This window comes from Carassius gibelio, chromosome A10, assembly GCF_023724105.1.
Source record: "Carassius gibelio isolate Cgi1373 ecotype wild population from Czech Republic chromosome A10, carGib1.2-hapl.c, whole genome shotgun sequence".
In the NCBI taxonomy this organism is placed as follows: domain Eukaryota; kingdom Metazoa; phylum Chordata; class Actinopteri; order Cypriniformes; family Cyprinidae; genus Carassius; species Carassius gibelio.
In genome coordinates, this window is record NC_068380.1 from 524,891 (window position 1) to 543,297 (window position 18,407).

General features: G+C 37.3%; 2 protein-coding genes across 3 annotated transcripts; one reads left to right on the plus strand and one right to left on the minus strand.

Annotated features, from left to right (window-relative positions):
- The first annotated feature begins 2,966 nt into the window (after positions 1-2,966).
- On the plus strand, positions 2,967-8,128 carry LOC128021653 (prolactin-releasing peptide receptor-like). 2 transcript variants are annotated; one of them, XM_052608959.1, is made up of 3 exons: positions 2,967-3,212; positions 5,048-5,506; positions 6,634-8,128. In XM_052608959.1, the coding sequence occupies exons 1-3, from the start codon at positions 3,007-3,009 to the stop codon at positions 7,268-7,270; spliced, it is 1,302 nt and encodes a 433-aa protein (XP_052464919.1). In that variant the 5' UTR covers positions 2,967-3,006; the 3' UTR covers positions 7,271-8,128. The 2 variants fall into 2 exon arrangements, with proteins under 2 accessions (XP_052464919.1, XP_052464922.1); XM_052608962.1 differs by having other exon boundaries at positions 5,051-5,506.
- Positions 8,129-12,697: 4,569 nt separating this feature from the next.
- Positions 12,698-17,615, minus strand: brf2 (BRF2 RNA polymerase III transcription initiation factor subunit). Its single transcript, XM_052607310.1, has 6 exons — positions 17,433-17,615; positions 17,148-17,303; positions 16,994-17,053; positions 14,119-14,440; positions 13,861-14,038; positions 12,698-13,447 (listed from the first exon to the last, which is right to left on the minus strand). Exons 2-6 carry the CDS (start codon positions 17,293-17,295, stop codon positions 12,833-12,835), a joined length of 1,323 nt encoding a protein of 440 aa, XP_052463270.1. The 5' UTR covers positions 17,296-17,303; positions 17,433-17,615; the 3' UTR covers positions 12,698-12,832.
- Between the last annotated feature and the right edge of the window lie 792 nt (positions 17,616-18,407).

Genomic DNA, 18,407 nt, shown 5'->3' on the forward strand with positions numbered 1-18,407 from the left:
CATGAGTAGAAGCGTGTCCCTTGTTTATTATAATAATATGCAGACCAATATGATATTAATTCAGCTTGCAGTAACGCCACTCGCTGATGACGTCAGGTGCCACATTATGTTTTCCCCTAAAGCCCTTCCAGTTCTGATATATGAAATGTCCACAGACAGAGATGCACAAAGAGCATTTCTCTGAATGTCAGAGCTGTGCAGCTCGCTTCAATTGTTTTGTTTATCTCTTCATTACCAGCATGCACTGCAGCAGTGGGAAAATTACTGTTAAAAAGTAGGAGCCAGAAACATCAGATCAGTGAAGATGCTCGGTGTAGATCATTAAGGTAACTCATTAAAACATAGCGGACCAAAAAACAATCAGAGCAAAGAATAAAATGTAATAAAAGCACTTGCGACAAATCAAGTCTCAAAAGCCAAGCAAATGATAATAGTACGCCACTAAATGGTGGTGTAAATTAGAGTCAGTGTTTTTATAGGTCATTACTATTCATCAGAGCAGGTGTTTGCCTGACAGGTGCTTGTTATTGGCAGCACAAAAGAGCTGATTTGTGATCCTCGGGCCATGAATGCTCATCATTTAAAACTAACCACAAAAGTCCAGAAAATTAATGCAAGCTCATTCGTTTGCCTTATTATGTTGACCTCTGGGCTTGTATCAAATTAGCATTTTTCCAATTTTACTTTTTTGGATGGTGTTTTGAGTCACTGCTTACTATTTAATGCTTCTTTGTCCCAAAGGACTAGTTCAACTTTACCCCAGAGTTAACATTTGCTCATTTATTTCCTCACCCTATCGTCGTTCCAAACGTTGATGTTTTCTTTCTTCACATAGACTAAAAGTAGATGAAGAGGTTAGCCTCTGTCCATATTGATCACTATCAATCAGTGTTAAGACAGCTTCATGAGAAAGGTAATCGACAGCAGCTCCATGACGTAGGCTAATCATTGAAAGCTAATCAACATTTTTTTTTAGCGACTCTGCTGGAAAGTAACATTCGTAATAAGAAATGAACTAGCCCTGAACATTTTGTGATAAAAGCAATTTCCTCATATGTACAACAGACATATATGGGTGATTTTACAACTATGACCTGGACATTTTCAGAAAATTATTTTTTTTATTATTAAAATATAACTTCCATAATTTGTTTCCCCAGTATGCCTAGATACCTGCCCTGAAGTTGGCTGTGCTGATTTTTATTAAATAATGTTTTTTTTGTTTGCTTTTTTTTTTAACATTTTTTTCAGACATCCCAAAATAAATTGTCATTTCCACAACCGAACAAAAACGTGTGTTTTTAGGAACTCAGCATATTTAATTGAATCAGATTTTAGCCTTTCCCTGAATAGTCTGGACTTCTCTGCTGATGTTTTGGGTGCCATCTTAAAGAACAACAGAGAAACTGTCAGGTTTTGTTGTAAACAATAAAATATCTCAATTTAAAACATTATCTATGACATTATATGTAAAGTTTATGTGTTTACACTATACTTTTAGTACTATAGGCACTAAGCACAGACAATGTCCTTGCCAAGCCAACCTGTCTTTATCACTTCCATGGAGGAGATGTGGAAATGACGGTTGTGGAAATGACATTTTCCCCCTTTCCCTCTAATATCTCATGTTTGACTAGCCTGTTAGTGTTAGTTTTAGAGTTACCATTAAATAATCTAAAATATCACCTGATGAAATTGTAAAAATGCAGAAATTTTTCAATCGGAATGAATTATGAGTGTTTCAGAAATAACATACGATAAACTCGCAGTATTTCTCAGAGGTTTCCTCTGGAGTGTCAGTTCCTATGGTTACTCAGTATACACATCTAGAGTACTGAGCCTGGGATTGCATTTAATGCAGAGGTGTGGAAATGACAGTGAACCCAAGGAAGTGTTCAACATGTTTAAAATATGTCAAATTGAAAAGAAATATATATATATTTCTTTATATATATATATTAGATATATATTATATATATATATATATATATATATATATATATATATATATATATATATATATATATATATATATATATTAGATATATATTATATATATATATATGTTATATTTCTTTATATATATATATATATATATATATATATATTAGATTTTAAGTAATTGGGTTATAATGCATACCTACTTTCTGTTTGAATTTAAAAGTATATTAGTATTATATTTTAAGTGATATAAGGTTGAAGACCCAAAGTCTGGCCTAGGGACAGAGGCAAAATAGTAAATACCGCATATAAAAAGCCTCCTATTTTATATAAAACAATATATATATATATATATATATATATATATATATATATATATATATATATATATATATATATATATATATGTTCTCCTATGTAGTAAGTGTGAAAAAAAAAAGTGGAAATGTTTTTTTTTTTTTTTTTTTTTTTTTTTTTTTTTATATCTGTCAATGACAGAAAAAGAAACATAGTTGGAGAATCATATATGTAAGAATTTTGACTTCAATTTCGGTCGACGTCAGTTTAGGGTGGTCGAGGTTCGTCTCGCGCAACCGTGTTGGCGCCACTTTACATTACAGAGTTAGGTTAAACTATCTAAACTACTTAAACTATCAATCAGACTTTCTTTTTTCTTCTTCTTCTTTTTTTTAGTGAGTGACAGTTAATTTTATTGCTGGGCTGTTGCTGATTTATAAGATTATTACTCGATAATACGGTTTAATTTATGTACATAATTTTATGAAATTTTGACTTGTGCATTGAGTTTGTTTTTATTTCACGAGTAGCCTATATCGTGCCCATCTTTATATTGCTTTAGCAAATGGCCCCGCAAAGGCACTGTCCACGGTACATTACTTCCTCACGAGCGTAACTTTCTCTGACTAATTAATGAGTAGCATACATAGATAGATAGATATTTTATTTTACTTCAGTTAAGGGGATTAGAGTCTTAAACCCCACCCAACTCTCCTATTCGAACGGTTTTCACTGACTCAGACTGACAGAAGTTGAGCTTCAGTTTGCATGAGTAGAGCGGGGGACAGTTGTGAAACACTTGTTACTGCAGCACGTTCGTCTCCCGCTGATGCGTGTGGTTCGCTTGCCGGAGACGGAGCGCTGCGCGCGTCAGATGCGCGCCGGCGCGCCGTTTGGAAACAGTCGGCGCACCGCACCGGAGAAAAAGGTGCATTCACACAATTCTCAGAGGCAGGAGTATCGCTTTATCTTAGGTAATGTAATAATTTTATATTCCAAGTTAAATATCCTGGTACTGATCATTTTTACTATACACCGGGTTTTTGTATTTCTACAATTTAGTCAAAGGATATAGCCTATAACAGTATGCATTTATTATGAGTTCTGCATGTAGGCAACATGCTATCCAGGGTGTCAAAAGCTAAGCACCTGTTCAATTTTTGCAGCTTGATTGTGCTATTAATGAGATTTATAACGAGTAATACCTTACGCAGAAGTTACTTAATGCTCAGAAAAAAAAGAAAGAAAAAAAAAAACAGAACAAAACTGACACTTGAGTGGTACTCTTTAAAAATATATACACGCAAGCTATTATTATGTTCTTTTAAAGTTCACGCATGGGTATTCGAGGTACTAATATATAATTTGGAGATAAATAAGGTTTTGTACCTTAGGGTAACGCCTCAGTCCCAGCTTACCTTTTTTTCCCTGTGTTGAGAGGTCATTTGGGAAGCTTTAAGGATGTAACTGAAGACAGGAAGTCTTATTTCTGAATAGAGAATAATTTTCTATTATCAGTATAATATTCTGCTCTTCCAGAGTTAATTAACACTTATGGTTTAGAGAATAAATGGGTTTATTTATGGTACTGCATACTTACTTCCACAAAGAACATAATTATCCTGTCTGGACCTTTTCAGATAGATAAGGCATGACCTTTATTCTGATGTATTTTGTCAAGTGGCTTTTTATCCACTGTCCCCATTAGCAGAATATATGCGATGAGATGCTGCCCTTATGAATATGATGACATTACAAACTTGTGTGAAGTCTTTAGGAATTGTTAATGAACTCCAGATATATGAAATGCATGAATTTGAAATGTATGAATCTTATACATTATAAGATCTTAAAACCTGATTGGAAAAGGAATATTAATAAGAGAATGCAGTTTGAAACAGTTTAGCATGTTGCACCGTCAACTACTCCTCATTTTATTTATTCATTTCAGCAGCCATAAATATTAAATTCAGTAGCTTCTATAGAGGAATTCCACATTTCATAGTGTAACTTAGATGGCCTACTTTTCATAATTCTTTCCGTACAATGTTTGAAGGAGGGCATTTTATGAAACTGCAAAATTTCACCTTTGCAAAACTGAACTCAGAATGACTGGCATTTAAATTGCATGCAAGGGAGTGCTTACCTGCTAAGTTTGACATTTATCCTTCTTATTTGCCTGACAGTGAAAGTACATCAACTTAAACATTTATATTTAATCTCCCTAAAATACACAGAAGTAGTTCCTACTGAGGAATCCCAAATTTCATAGTGCAACTTCAATAGACACAATTCATAATTCTTACCATACAGTGCTTAATAGGGGGCATTTTATAAAACTGCTAATTTTTATGTTTTTAAAATTGAACTCCGCAAAACGCATGAAAAGAATGCCAAATTCTGAAATGAGTGGCATTTAAGATAAATAAAAAGTCTTTTTGTATTTTCACAAATTACATGAGTACAATGTTTTGAGTTTAATCAGTGTTTAAGGTTTGACATTCATAATTCTTGACAGTGATGATACACTGGCTCTGTGGAAAAATACATCACTGCAGGCAAATAATTCTGTGTTTTAAAATCCCTGGATGCTGGAAAGAGTCAACAAAGAGCTATCTTCGTTTTCTGAAGTCGCTTTCAGACAGGTACATTAAAGCATTTCAACTCACAACTGCACGGTTATGTAACAGAGTATTAAAGACTGAGCGAGAAAAAATGTAAAAGTTAAAGAAGTCACCACTGAAAAGCCCACTCTGATCAACTGTTATTCTGACTATCACACAGCAATGTCCTTTGTGTTTTCGTCCAGCAGGGGGAGGCAGGAGAGTTTTGATCAAAGTATGGAGGGTTCTGGCCTGCAAGGTGGAGAAGATCCTCCTGGAAGCCAAGTGTACGAGGTGATGGTGGTCCAAAACACCACGGCCCCTCACAACTATCCCTTTGCAGACGTCGCCCTGCTGCAGACCTTCAAGCCGCTTATCATCCCCTGTTATGTTCTCGTGCTGCTGGTGGGTGTCTTTGGCAACTACCTTCTGATCTACGTCATCTGCCGCTCGAGGAAGATGCACAACGTCACCAACTTCTTCATCGGCAATCTGGCCTTCTCAGACATGCTGATGTGCGTGACCTGCGTTCCCTTCACGCTGGCCTACGCCTTCAACCCTCACGGGTGGACGTTTGGGCGCTTCATGTGCTACCTGGTGTTCCTGATCCAGCCCGTCACTGTATACGTGTCCGTTTTCACCCTCACGGCTATTGCGGTTGACAGGCAAGTGCAAGCACCTGACCCACTAATGATCTCACTAATGGCTCACCCTGTTACGAGACGCAGATATCAAAGCTAAGTGTGCTTGAAGTGGGTCAGAACACTTGAGATGAAAGGATGTCCAAGGATGTGCACTGAATGATGATTTTGAAAAGGTTTTGGTCTTTTTTTATGTTAAAGGTCTTTGGAGATCATTAGATGTTTGGCTTAGGAAGTTAATACTGCAATTTGAAACTATACTATCACTATTTCCAATCGCTTTGACATTTTATGTTGACAAAATATACTTTTTAATTACTTTCTTAACTCAAAAAATCACCCCATATTTATGGGGTTATATTTCACCCCATAAATCACATATAGGAAGAAATAATTATATTTAAATGTAGAAAAATGAAGCATATTTTAGCTTATTTTGGGGGGGGGGGTGTGATTTAGATTTTTTTTTCATGACAATTTGTACCTGAATTTCATTATTACCACAATTCATTACATTTTTTTTTTTTTCAAATATTTATTCATTTTATTATTCTATTACTGAAACTAAAACATAAAATGAGGTAAAAGTACTTAATGCTAAAATATATATATATATATATACAAATAAAAATTTAAATACAAAAAATTTATGCAAAACAAAAAATAATTAATTAAATATTTTTAATATAGTATAAAATGCTATATTAATTCTATTTAAATTATTTTAATTTAAAACAAATAATAAGTAAATTATGAGAATTATTTATGCATTAGTCTATTAATGAGAATATGATTTTTTAAACTCTGACATTCAAAAAGTAAAATCTCTAGATTAATGTAATAAGAATTTGAAAATATATGTGTTTTCATTATTATATGCTTTGATATGGGGATAATATTTGACAGAAAAATAAAAATATTACAGCATTTTTTACTACTGTAAAAATATAACTGTTAATTCTGTTGAGAATTTAAAAAAAATTATATAAATGAGAAATTATTTATTACACATGATTGTGATAATGAGAATTTTTGAGAATGAAAAAATATATAATGTTGTAAAATATCTTGATTTTGGGCTAATATTTCAACGGAAAATCATTTAATAATATAATATATAACCATGCTGAAATCTGTGTGTGTTGTAACAGGTACTATGCTACAGTGCACCCTTTGAAGAAGCGAATCTCAATGGCGGCCTGCTCTTACGTGCTGTCTGGGATCTGGCTGCTGTCGTGCGTGCTGGTCGCCCCCGCTGTGGCCCACACGTATCATGTGGAGTTCAGAGACGAGGGTCTGACCATCTGCGAGGAGTTCTGGTTGGGCCAGGAGACCCAGCGGCTGGTGTACGCCTACAGCACGCTGCTACTGACCTACATCCTGCCTTTATCAGCAGTCTGCGTCTCTTACCTCTGCATCTCCGTTAAACTCCGCAACTGTGTGGCCCCCGGACACCGAACACGTGACCAGGCCGAGGCCCAGCGGGCGCGCAAGCGGAAGATCTTCAGGCTGGTGTCTCTCGTGGTGGCGGCGTTCGGAATCTGCTGGCTGCCCATCCACGTGTTCAACATCCTGCGCGACATCGACATCCGCCTCATCAACAAGCGTCATTTTCTGCTGATCCAGCTGCTGTGTCATCTGTGTGCCATGAGCTCGTCCTGCTGCAACCCGTTCTTGTACGCGTGGCTTCACGACCGTTTCCGCGCAGAGCTGCGCAAGATGTTCACCTGCCACCGTCGCATCGGTATACCGGCCAACCACTGCGCCATGGCGAGCGTCGTGCTATGATGCAGCTGTTGGCTTCAGAAAGGCTGAAAACACATGAAGTGCAATTTAAGATCTATAAATGGCCCACAAAATGTACATAAAATAAACATCTGGGTGCAAACAACGAAAACTGATTGAAACACTTGTGTAATTGAGGGACTGCAAATGCTAACTTGAATGATTCATTATGTGTAATTCATGGAAATGATTCATTGCTATTTGCTGAAATAAAACAGATGATTGTAACCTTCATGTTGGGCTTTTCTCAGAGCGCTCAAAGAATCCCACAAGTGTTACATGGCATTCGCAACCCATTTTGTTTCCTGAATGTGATGTTTTAGGAGTCAATTTTATCCATCTGATTGAATGGTGAAAAGAGTCTCTATATGAAAAGTGGAGATGTTGGTGACCTTAATTTAAAATGGACATGTAAGAGTCTGTGCAAGATATTCTATTTTGAGAGTTATTACAAAAGAATATGTTTTACTTGGAATCACGCAGAATAAATCCAGAAACTTGCATTAAAGAACTTAATAGGGTGAGTTTTGATTTCATGTTAACTCCATTAATGACTGTTTTTTGGCATTTACTTTTCCATTAGCAGTTTCCTGCTTATGAATGATGGATCAAGAGGATTTCGTGATCATTCGGTACACTAGAGCTTTATGAGTGTGTAGTGCCATATGTGAAGCCTCACGTGATAATCAAAGATGTTAAAGTCTGATTCATAATGAAGGGAAGAGCCTGGGTGCAGGCATATGAGTCAAACACACACACACACACATAGAAAAACAGAGAACAAAGTCATCTGTACTTTGAGGAGAACGCTTCTGTAAGTTTTCCTGTAATTACTGCATGTTATTATTCATTAAAAAAAATATTACAATTGAATCAATTGGTGTTTTGGTGATTTTTTGATTATACTGTTCAAAAGTTTGAGATCAGTACGAAAAGTTTCTTATCCTCAAGTCTTTTGTTTGGTCAAAAATACAGTAAAAACATGAAAATGTAATACAATTGAAAATAGCTGTGTTATATCTTCATATATTTTAAAATATCATTATTCCTGATGCAAAGCTGAATTTTCTGCATCATTAAGCTAGTCTTCTGTGTCACATGATCCTTCAGAAATCATTCTAATATGCTGATTAACTAAGATTAATAGATGCTGTAGAAGTGTTGTTCATTCTTAGTTCATGTTAACTAAAATATGTTAATTAACTTAAACTTATTGTAAAGTGTTTTGAGATCTTTTAAATGTCTTTGCTGTCAGGTTTTATTCTGCATCCAAACTTAACATTAACTGCCAAAAGCATGTTCATTCATGCCCTTTCTTTGGAATAAATACCGGTTAGATTGATAGGCCTATTCTGCTATTATTGCAATGACATTCAAACATTTTGAAGTGGTCAATACCTTGTGTAAATGCATCAGACATCAGAATGCAAGTCCTCGACTGAGCCCCTTAAACCCAACAGCTCTAATGTAGTATACAGTGCTTTAAGTGGGCCGGTACGCACCTGTACTCAGTACCGCCACTTCCAAATATAGCTCTTGAGCGTACCGCCACCTCTCCGTGCGCCCAGAACGTGCTTTTAGCGTACCGGTACGCTCATTTGGACATCTGTTTTAATAAAGGATTTAATCTTTTACCTGCACTGCGGATTTAATGCAAGCTTCCTAATTCTTCCCACCGAGAGCAGGAAGTACATTTCCCATTTACCCATTCACCCTCAAGTTATACAAGAGAATAGCGCATGTGTCTCTTTTCCCACTGCGAAGTGTCGACAACTCAACGTGGCCGGAGAAAGAGTGTGAAACTCGCCGACTGACGCCTCACCAAGTCTGTATGCTATAATTGCAGGTCAGACGCGGGCTAATGAAGTAATGCAGCTCTTTCAGGTAGGGGGACCAGACGTCCCGAAAAATTCGGGACAGCCCCGAAATCTAAACTGTTGTCCCGACTCCCGAATCTGGCCCTAATTGTCCCGAAAATTATACTAAAGCAAAATCTTGAGTATTTATTGTCTGATTAACATTAAAAACTGTCCGCGGAGTTTGAGTCGTCCTGCAGCCCCCGCTGGCTGCTCATTGGCTGCAGCATTTTTTCTAAATTCTAAAAAAATACCGTAGGCGGCTAGGCACAAATTTAGATATTCATTTATCTAATTAATCTATAGCCTATGCACAAAGACAATGTGATATTTTTGTCCCCTTTTTGTTTTAAAGCTTGATGAAGAGAGAGAGCGCAAGTTGCTGCAGCTGCGAGGAGGACAGTGATGCACGCGTACAGGAGTGATTGACAGTTCGCGGCACTGTGTACAAAAAATACTCCGCTACACAATTATTTCGTTATTTTCGTTTAAGTTTATTAACGTTAAGTGTTACAGAAAGGTCTGATTTACGCACTGTTACAACAGTCATTGTTTTGTTCTTGTTTGTTTTTTTTACAATGACATTTGAGTTCATGATTTTAATGTTGCTGTTTCTTGTTCCAGACTAAAGAGTAATGACAGACGGTTGATCTTTGAATAAAAATGTGTTTTGTTAATGTTTGAAATTCATTATCTTTTATTATAGGCTACGAAGTTTAATATCATAAGCCCCCCCATCCCGTCACCCCGTTAATAAAATAGGCTATAATAGAGTACCGGCACCTCTTTTGGGCCACTTAAAGCACTGAAATAAAATAAAAGATCGTGACCCCCTTCGTCCGACCGCCTTGAGATCACACACCTCCGGGACCCATTACTGCCTCAAGCACACAGCACATGCTACTAATAATGACGTCACGAACATGACGCGAGCACTCTGCATTAATAATATCAACGATCTCGGAAAAGAACGTTCATGGAATGATAAATCCACAACGACCATGTGTTAAAGAAAATCTGTTTGTTTTGGACACGGACTTCAGAAGCTGCATTTTATTTGTAAAGCCGCAGGCAGGGGCGGATCTAGAAAAATATTGATGGGGTGGCGAGAAGGGGGCAGGAATTTTTGAGGGGTGGCAACATATGGCAGACGTATATATACTGAATTTAGTCACAGTTATCACAGTTTGATGATAAATATATGTGCACACTACAAAAGGACATTTACAAACTTTACAAACTTAATCTCATGCAATCAATGTCTTGCATTTGAAACAGTTATAACAAATATTACAGACATAAGGAATAAGTGACATATCCTTAAGCGCCACCACACTCACTAATGCATACAGTATGCATCAACATGTAATTAAGAACATTATAAAAGGTTCACTGTTATCAATATGTCAATTTATTATAAGAAACACAAGACTTTTACAGATGGGGAGACTGATTTTCTACTGTTCAGTGTAAATCATCATCTAACTCAACCAGTCAAGAGCTACATTTAGCCTTAGATGTTATATGAATATGGTCTCTGAAGCATAGGTTTTATTAGCTGATAATAATAATAAATAAATAAACATTATTGGCACAAATACAAATGTACTTTTAGAAATTGTTTTTGAAAAATTGTTTTGGCAAGCTTGAATTAAAACAACTTGTGTGATATTTAAAATAATGTTTTAGTATATCTTTTTTTAAGTACATTTCACTGTGCAATTTCTTACATAATTTCTTTGAGTTAGACCGAACTTTCTGTGAAACCGAGTTTCTGTGTTTTTTTTTAATTAACTATTATTATTAGTTAATAGGCCTTCTTGAAGTATAGCATACTCTACTGTGCAATAGTACTATATTTATCTTCAAGTTATATGAACACTATGTGTAGTAGAGCACACATTCCCAGAGACGTGCATAACAACACCTTCAGGGCCGCTGCTGGCCAAATGGGTGCCCCAAGCAGGATTGTATTGTTGTGCCCCCCTTCCTCAAATATGATGATGGTAAAAAAAAACTACTATGGGGGTGAAAAAATAACTTTAATCAAATAAAAAACTAAATGTATAAATTGTATTATTTACAAATCACAATTGTAGCTCTCGACATTTACCTGTGGCTATAACTTTATTACGACTCTTATTTTTTTATAGTCTCAAGCATAAGGAAATCATGCAAAAGGAAACTAAGCAGTTTTACTATGATAAAACCATGGTTTATTTTTGTAAGGGTGGTGATATGCATGTTTTTTTGTTGAAGAAATTATAAAGCCTGTGTTATCTATAGCAAAAAGGTGGCCAAAAATGAAAGATTTAGTGAATATTTGAATTAAATGTTTTGGTCAGTAGCCTAAACAAGGATTTGATCGTCCTGTAAGACTGAGTAACAGCAGCAATCACATGGCATTTGTAATAACATGTACATAAATTGTTTATTTTGTATTTGCTTACATTATGCATTTTAACAGTGTTATTATTAACCAATCATTATTGCCTCATTATTTTTTTGTATAATGTATTTTAAGCCATTTTAAAGGCTATTGATGGCTTAAGTCTGTTTTTATAGCAACAACAACAACAAAAATATGACAGTATATTAATACTTTGTAAATTATTAGAGTTTGGGGATCGCAAATCATTTGAATCAGTTCGGGAGCTCGGAGCGGTTTCGCGAATCATTTGAGTCTGTTCGGGAGTTCAAAGCGGAATCGCAAATCATTTGAGTCATCTTGGGGTTTTACGAATCATTTGAATCAGTTCGGGAGTTCGTAGCGGGATCGCGAATCATTTGAGTCAGTTCGGGAGTTCAAAGCGGGTTCGCGAATCATTTGAGTCAGTTTGGGGATCGCAAACCAGTTCGGGAGTTCGGAGCGGGTTCGCGAATCATTTGAGTCAGTTCGGGAGTTCAAAGCGGGTTCGCGAATCATTTGAGTCAGTTTGGGGATCGCAAATCATTTGAATCAGTTCCAAGTGGGGTGGCAAGGCTTTCTTTTAGGGTGGCATCTGCCAGCCTATGCCACACCCTGCAGGCATCGATCAAATAATATGAATTTACACGCTCCTGACATGATTATAAATAACATGGAAACACGGATATTCATAACAGCCCTGCATCTTGAAATTGAAATTAAAAACCGCCTAATATTACCTAAATAAATAATCCAAATTTAAAAGGTTTCATAATTTTCTACTCCTCTGCAGAATGTTAAAAAAAAAAAAAAAAAGGAGAAAAATATGATCAAATACTCCATTTAATGTCAAAGAACTGAAGTTTTTTTTTTTTTATGTATAAATCTATATCTAGATGTATTAAAACACCCACAGATGTAACAGAAAACGGGTGCATTTTTTTTTCGGTCTCTAGCCATAATTCTAACCTAAAGTTTTTCTGGTGATAGAAATACTTTTTTACCTTTCAAATGGTTGTCAAAAGTAAAAACAAACAAACAAAAAAAACTACAAAGTGCATTTTTTTATGGTAGAAAGTGCACAACAGGTAATGTGTGTAATCATCACCCCAACATTAAACAAGTATTGAATATCATTAAGGAAATATTATGCAGGAATAACAGAAATAACTGAAAAAAGGATTTTTATTAACAACGAACAGAACTAATCCAAGAAAACCATGAAATAAAATCAATGTAACGAAAAACTGACTGTATCAGGAAATCAGCAGTAATTAATTATATGTAAACAACAGCACAAAATCATGCATTTTTCTTTAGCTCCTTCCGAACCTTTAGATACATTTCAATTTCATCCTGAGAGCGAATGTATGACTCAATTTCGCTGTCCGATATCTCTTCATCTCCGGTCACTTCCGGCTGCGGAGCGTCAACCCTCTGCCGCTTGCGATTCTTCACACATGGGGGTAAAAACAAGTGCCTTTTACTCCAGTGGTTTGGTGGCAGCTGACAATCTATGGCTTCTTCATCAGGAGGATTCTCACACCCGGCCTGATCAGGATCCATGAGCTCAGCTGGCTTTGAACAATGTGAATCGGCGCGGTCTGAATCTGATCGCTCATTGTCACACTCTGTCGTTTGTGCAGTTTGGGACTCATTTTGCAGCTGTTGTTCGTGGTTTCTAACAGCCCTCATGAGCAAAGCTCTGTGGTTCTTCAGGATGTCATCCACCAGCGGGACCACAGTGTTGGGTTCCACCGTGACACCCCTCAGCCACGGCAGCGCTCGCCCCAGCTTACACAGCACGTCCCGCAGCTCTTTCAGCCGCTTCACCACCGAATCTCTGCTCCTGTGCCATGACTGTTCCGGCGCTTTTCCGATCTTGCAGAACTTAATAAAGGTGTATTTCATGCGGACCTGCAAATATGATGCATTCTATAATACAGGGTACATTTCATATCCACTGATAAAAACACAAATACAAGACCAGAATCATGTGATACTGGTTTCTTCTGCAGTGGACAATTGCGAACACATTACGGTAAATGTTCTACATTTTATCTCCAATGACTTATTGTCAAGAATTATATACACTGGCCATCAACTATATTGGATATTGCTGTGGTTGGCAATATTTGGCAATGATTACTGCTCAAGAAACAAAATTTATTATTATGTTGAAAGCAGTTGTGCGGTCAATTCTTTGCTTAGAAAGCACTTTTTTTTTACTTTTGCAAACTGCAAAACTGCAGATTGACCAGAAATGTCTCACTTTCAGTGTTAATCACTGAAATGGCACATTTATTTGAATATTAGGCTACGTCCCTCACCTTAGGATTTAGCGACTGCCAGGCCAGATACACTGCTGCAAACAGGAGGGGCAGAGGCTGGCGGCCCGTCACTATCCAGGCATCCGCGGCTAGTTCGATCAAAGCTGAAGTCCTGTCCACCAGCCGTTGGGGGGGTTCAGCAAACACTTCGTCCACCTGTTGAGGACCCAGCTTGAAACTACAAAAACACAGCAAGTGAACAATCTGATTTTTACATCAACTAAAATACTGTGCAAGTCATTAAAGCGTTAGACATACTCATAGCAGAAGCTTTCCAGCAAGTCCATGATGCCCACAGTGTTGATCTCAATGTTCAGAGCCTTTGTAAACTCCCGATAAACAGCGCCCAGTGCCGCATTGTCCACCCCTAACAGGTAACCAATTGTTCCCATGGCAACAGGCCAGTTGCACTGGCGGCAGACGGAGAGTACACAACAGCCTCCCAAGATCTCTTTCTTGGATAAGGTCACAAAGATGAAGCTCGGGTGGTTGTAAGCACGCTCAAAGAGACTCACTACTGCCGACTCCATGTCACTGGATAATCGGAGGATACGACACAGTGCACGCACCCGAGAAAAACCTGGAGAGGGAGGAACATTGTAAACTGACAAAAACATAACTGAAATAAAACCAAATATTAAATAAAAAAAACGGTGTGGATTTAAACTTTAGCGTTTGAAGGAACAGTCTCACCTAAAAAAGAAAATTTGCTGAAAATGTATTTAACCTCAGGGCATCCAAGATTTAGATGAGTTTGAGAAATTTAGCAATGAATCACTTCCTCACCAATGAATCCTCTGCAGTGAATGGGTGCCGTCAGAAGGAAAATACAAGTCAGAATTAATCATTAACATGTTTTTCACTTCAAACTGTTGCTTTAGACTTAAAGGCCATGTTGCAAGTTAACCACCACTTTTGATTAATGGGTACATAAATCCCTCAAAACATGTATATCATTTTTAAAATGTCTCAAAAATGGTCTTAAAGACCTTTTTAAGTTTTTGGTATTAACATTTTTTTACGCAACTCGGTGATGACGTCACGTTGGGGAGAAGTCGAGGAAAGGTAGCCTCAGTCTAGTATGATGCCACGTTCCAGGCAACCCGTAACCCGTGTTTTTCCAACCTTAAACCCGTGAAAGTGCACTGGAACGGCAATCAAACCCGTGACTTCCCACCAGTGAACTCGTGTCTCATACTAGATTGATGTACTCCGAGTTCCGAGGTCACACAGCACGCGAAACAACGATGACAGCCCCTACAAATAAAAATGCCTTACAGATGCAGTGTTTATGCAAGTGGTACACATTGAAAAAACAATTTTAGGTCAATGTAACGTTGCAATAAAATAAAAAATCTAGTTACAATTCCTTGCGCTCAGACAGTTTGCCTGGAACGGTACAAAGTCGTTAGTAGTGGTATGAAATAGTGATTACGAGCTCAAAAACCTGCATGGAACACGCGCAGCATCAGACCTAACGTTATAGCGACTGACTGGGATGAGGAAGAGTTGGCAAGAGCCAACATGTATGATGGCCTGCAGCCGTGTAATTTCGATCGAGCCAGCCGTGAGGGGACAAATGAGGAATTGCCAAGAACTGCTGTCCGTCAAGGCTTATTAAATGCATGGTCGGAGGAGAATGAGTGGAGAGTTGGTGAAGTGTCCTGGTGAGTTGCTATCATTTAGCATCGCAGCAACGAGCAGCAGTGCACAATAACGACACACACACACATATAATTTTTTTTTATTTTATTTATTTTTTACTGTCATCGAGTAGCACTCTAGTGGTGGCAGTGATCATGACATTGGTTCAGATAAGTACCGGTAACCTTTGTCATAGTGTCGTAGTACTGGTAAACTTTGTCATCTAGAAATAGAAGGCATCATGCTAGCTATATGGACGTTTTTAAGCGTTTATCTCTTCCTCCGGTGAAAATGTTTATGCAAACGTAGCCACGTGTGTGTCGCTGTGTTTGGCAGGTGCTTGTGTGGGCGGTGCTGTCCCATGGAAACTGTGCTGAAAAGCTTGTGTTGTAGGGAAGCGAGTGCGTTTGGGTCACTTTTGGTCGATATCCCTCTATCTCTCTGTCTGTTGGTCTATCTATACATGTAGTCTATCTATCTATCTATCTATCTATCTATAATCACCGCTATCTGAATACTGCGAGTCTACTACTCGTCTCTCTAGTCAGTCTCAATGCTCTCAAGGTGGCTTTGGTAAATTCTCTCCCCAACGTGACGTGATGCAATGCATTGTGGGGGAAAGGAGACCGCTATAAGATAGTACCTACTTTTTCGTATTAGATTCCATTTTGTGATACCCAACAACATAAAATACAATGGATAACAGTTTAAATGTTTAGAACCAACAAGCAAATTGCACAAATTCGTTAAAAAATTAACCTTGCAACATGGCCTTTAAATACAGTCCTCGATCTATAATATTGCTTTCTCTATTGAAAAAGTTACAGCACCTGAATCAGGAGAGAAATATGCACAGACCAAACACTGTTTGCAAGTGAAAACGGTTCAAAACATGTCTAAACAAATATTTTGCAGTGGATATGATGTGAGACGATAACAGAAGATGGACTTTTTCACTAGAGGAAGCAATATTATGGATTATGGACTCGTATTTTGGCCAGAAGTGAGGGTTTAAAAATCAAAACATCTTAATAATCAGTTTTTTCTTACAAAAGAGCAGTTTTCCATTTCACAAGACACAAACTGATGGACTGGAGTAGTGTGGATTACTGTGATGCCTCTCATTCTGATGCCACCCATTCACTGCAGAGCATCCATTGGTGAGCAAGTGATGGAATGCTACATTTTTTCAAATCTGTTCAGATGAAGAAAAATTCATCTGCATCTTGGATGGGTTGAGGATGAATTTGTGTGTGTGTGTATATATATATATATATTTACAGAAGTACATACTTAAACTAAAAAATATAAAAACAAATGCTAATTAAAAATATTTTATAAATACTATAATTGTATTATAGTATACCAGAAGAATACCAGAAAGAGACGTTTCATAATAAAGAACCCAATCGCTGAACCTGACAGCAAGCTCCAAACATTTCAATAACTGTTAACTAGTTTGTTAAATATTATGAGCTGTTGATCTTACCAGCAATTAGATTTCTACAGGGTTTCTTTATCGCCTCTGTGGAAGCATGATAGGGCACAGCTGGACAAAACAAAAGAAGTGGATGTTAAATCAGCAGTTTTCAAGTAGACTGAATTAAAATCAGTTGAAAGCGAAGTGTCCCGTGCTTGGTTACCTCTGCCCTGAGTCTCATCGCTCACTGTGGTGGTCAGATGTCCCTCAGAGACCACTGAACCACAGTCCACACACACCCACTGCCTCTGAGAGTACAGATCATCCTCCACCACATTAGATGAGCCACACTCGGGACAGCTGCTCGGCATACCTGCAACTACAGGCCACCAACAGACGCTCAATATGTAATGTGGAATTAATAAAAAAAAAAAAAGAGGGTCATACTGTTCAGCAATTGTCAACACAAACAGACAACGTATAGTATTAAAATATTTGGCAATCTTACTTTTGGTAGTTGATCCTCAAATGGTCGGTGGAATATTACTATGATAGACAATCAATACGGGTTGTTTCTGTTGCACACAAACGGCTGAAAGCGGATTCTCTCATTACTTCTTGCGACATGTGTACGTTTGTTTTTATCATCGCCGCCGCGGCGCTTCCTGATGACGTTTTTTGGTCCGGGCGGAAACGAGACCATCAGTAAAGGTTCCATAACAATAAGTTCCTAGTACTGGGGGAAATAGAAATAATAAAAACACAAATGTCCAATATGTATAGCCATTAATTATTAATTGTCAAATCAAGGGACTATTACAAAATTAATGATGCAAAATATTCAAATATGATACACCTTCAACATTTGCTGCAAAGCAGCTCAAAAAGACAACAGTTATTTAGCATGAAAGTTCACTGTTGTTTCAGAATTAGATTCGGTTCAATAACTTTAAAATTCATCAATTATAAATCAAGTTCAATGTTGATTATTTAGTTCGATGTAGCAAAATTAGTAGGCTCTAAGCTGCAAACGATATCGAGGCTGTAGCGAATTACAATATCCTTTTCTAGAAGTTTCTGACTTAATATGTATAAATATTTTTGTAGTTGGAAATGTTTTATTGTTAGTTAAAGACAAGTTCCCATGTGAACCATTGTGTCCGCATAAATGTTTTATAAAATAACTGAGATAAATAACACAACTGTGTATATTAGTGGAAACTAGTTACCATTATATTTTCACAATACCTAGAGACTAACTAGGTATTGTTACTTCTGTAAACCCCAAAACAATTAATATGGGGTCTCCTTCAAACCGTGAAGCTTCCACATTTAACAGTGGAGGCTATAACCTCCAAGTGGTAAGAAACTGACACCATGGTCAATTTCATTGTGTTAATGTTTTTTTTTTTAATCCTTCCTCAATCTTACAAGGACAGCAGCATGTAAACATTGTCAGGAAGGCTGAGAAGACAGGCTGTAT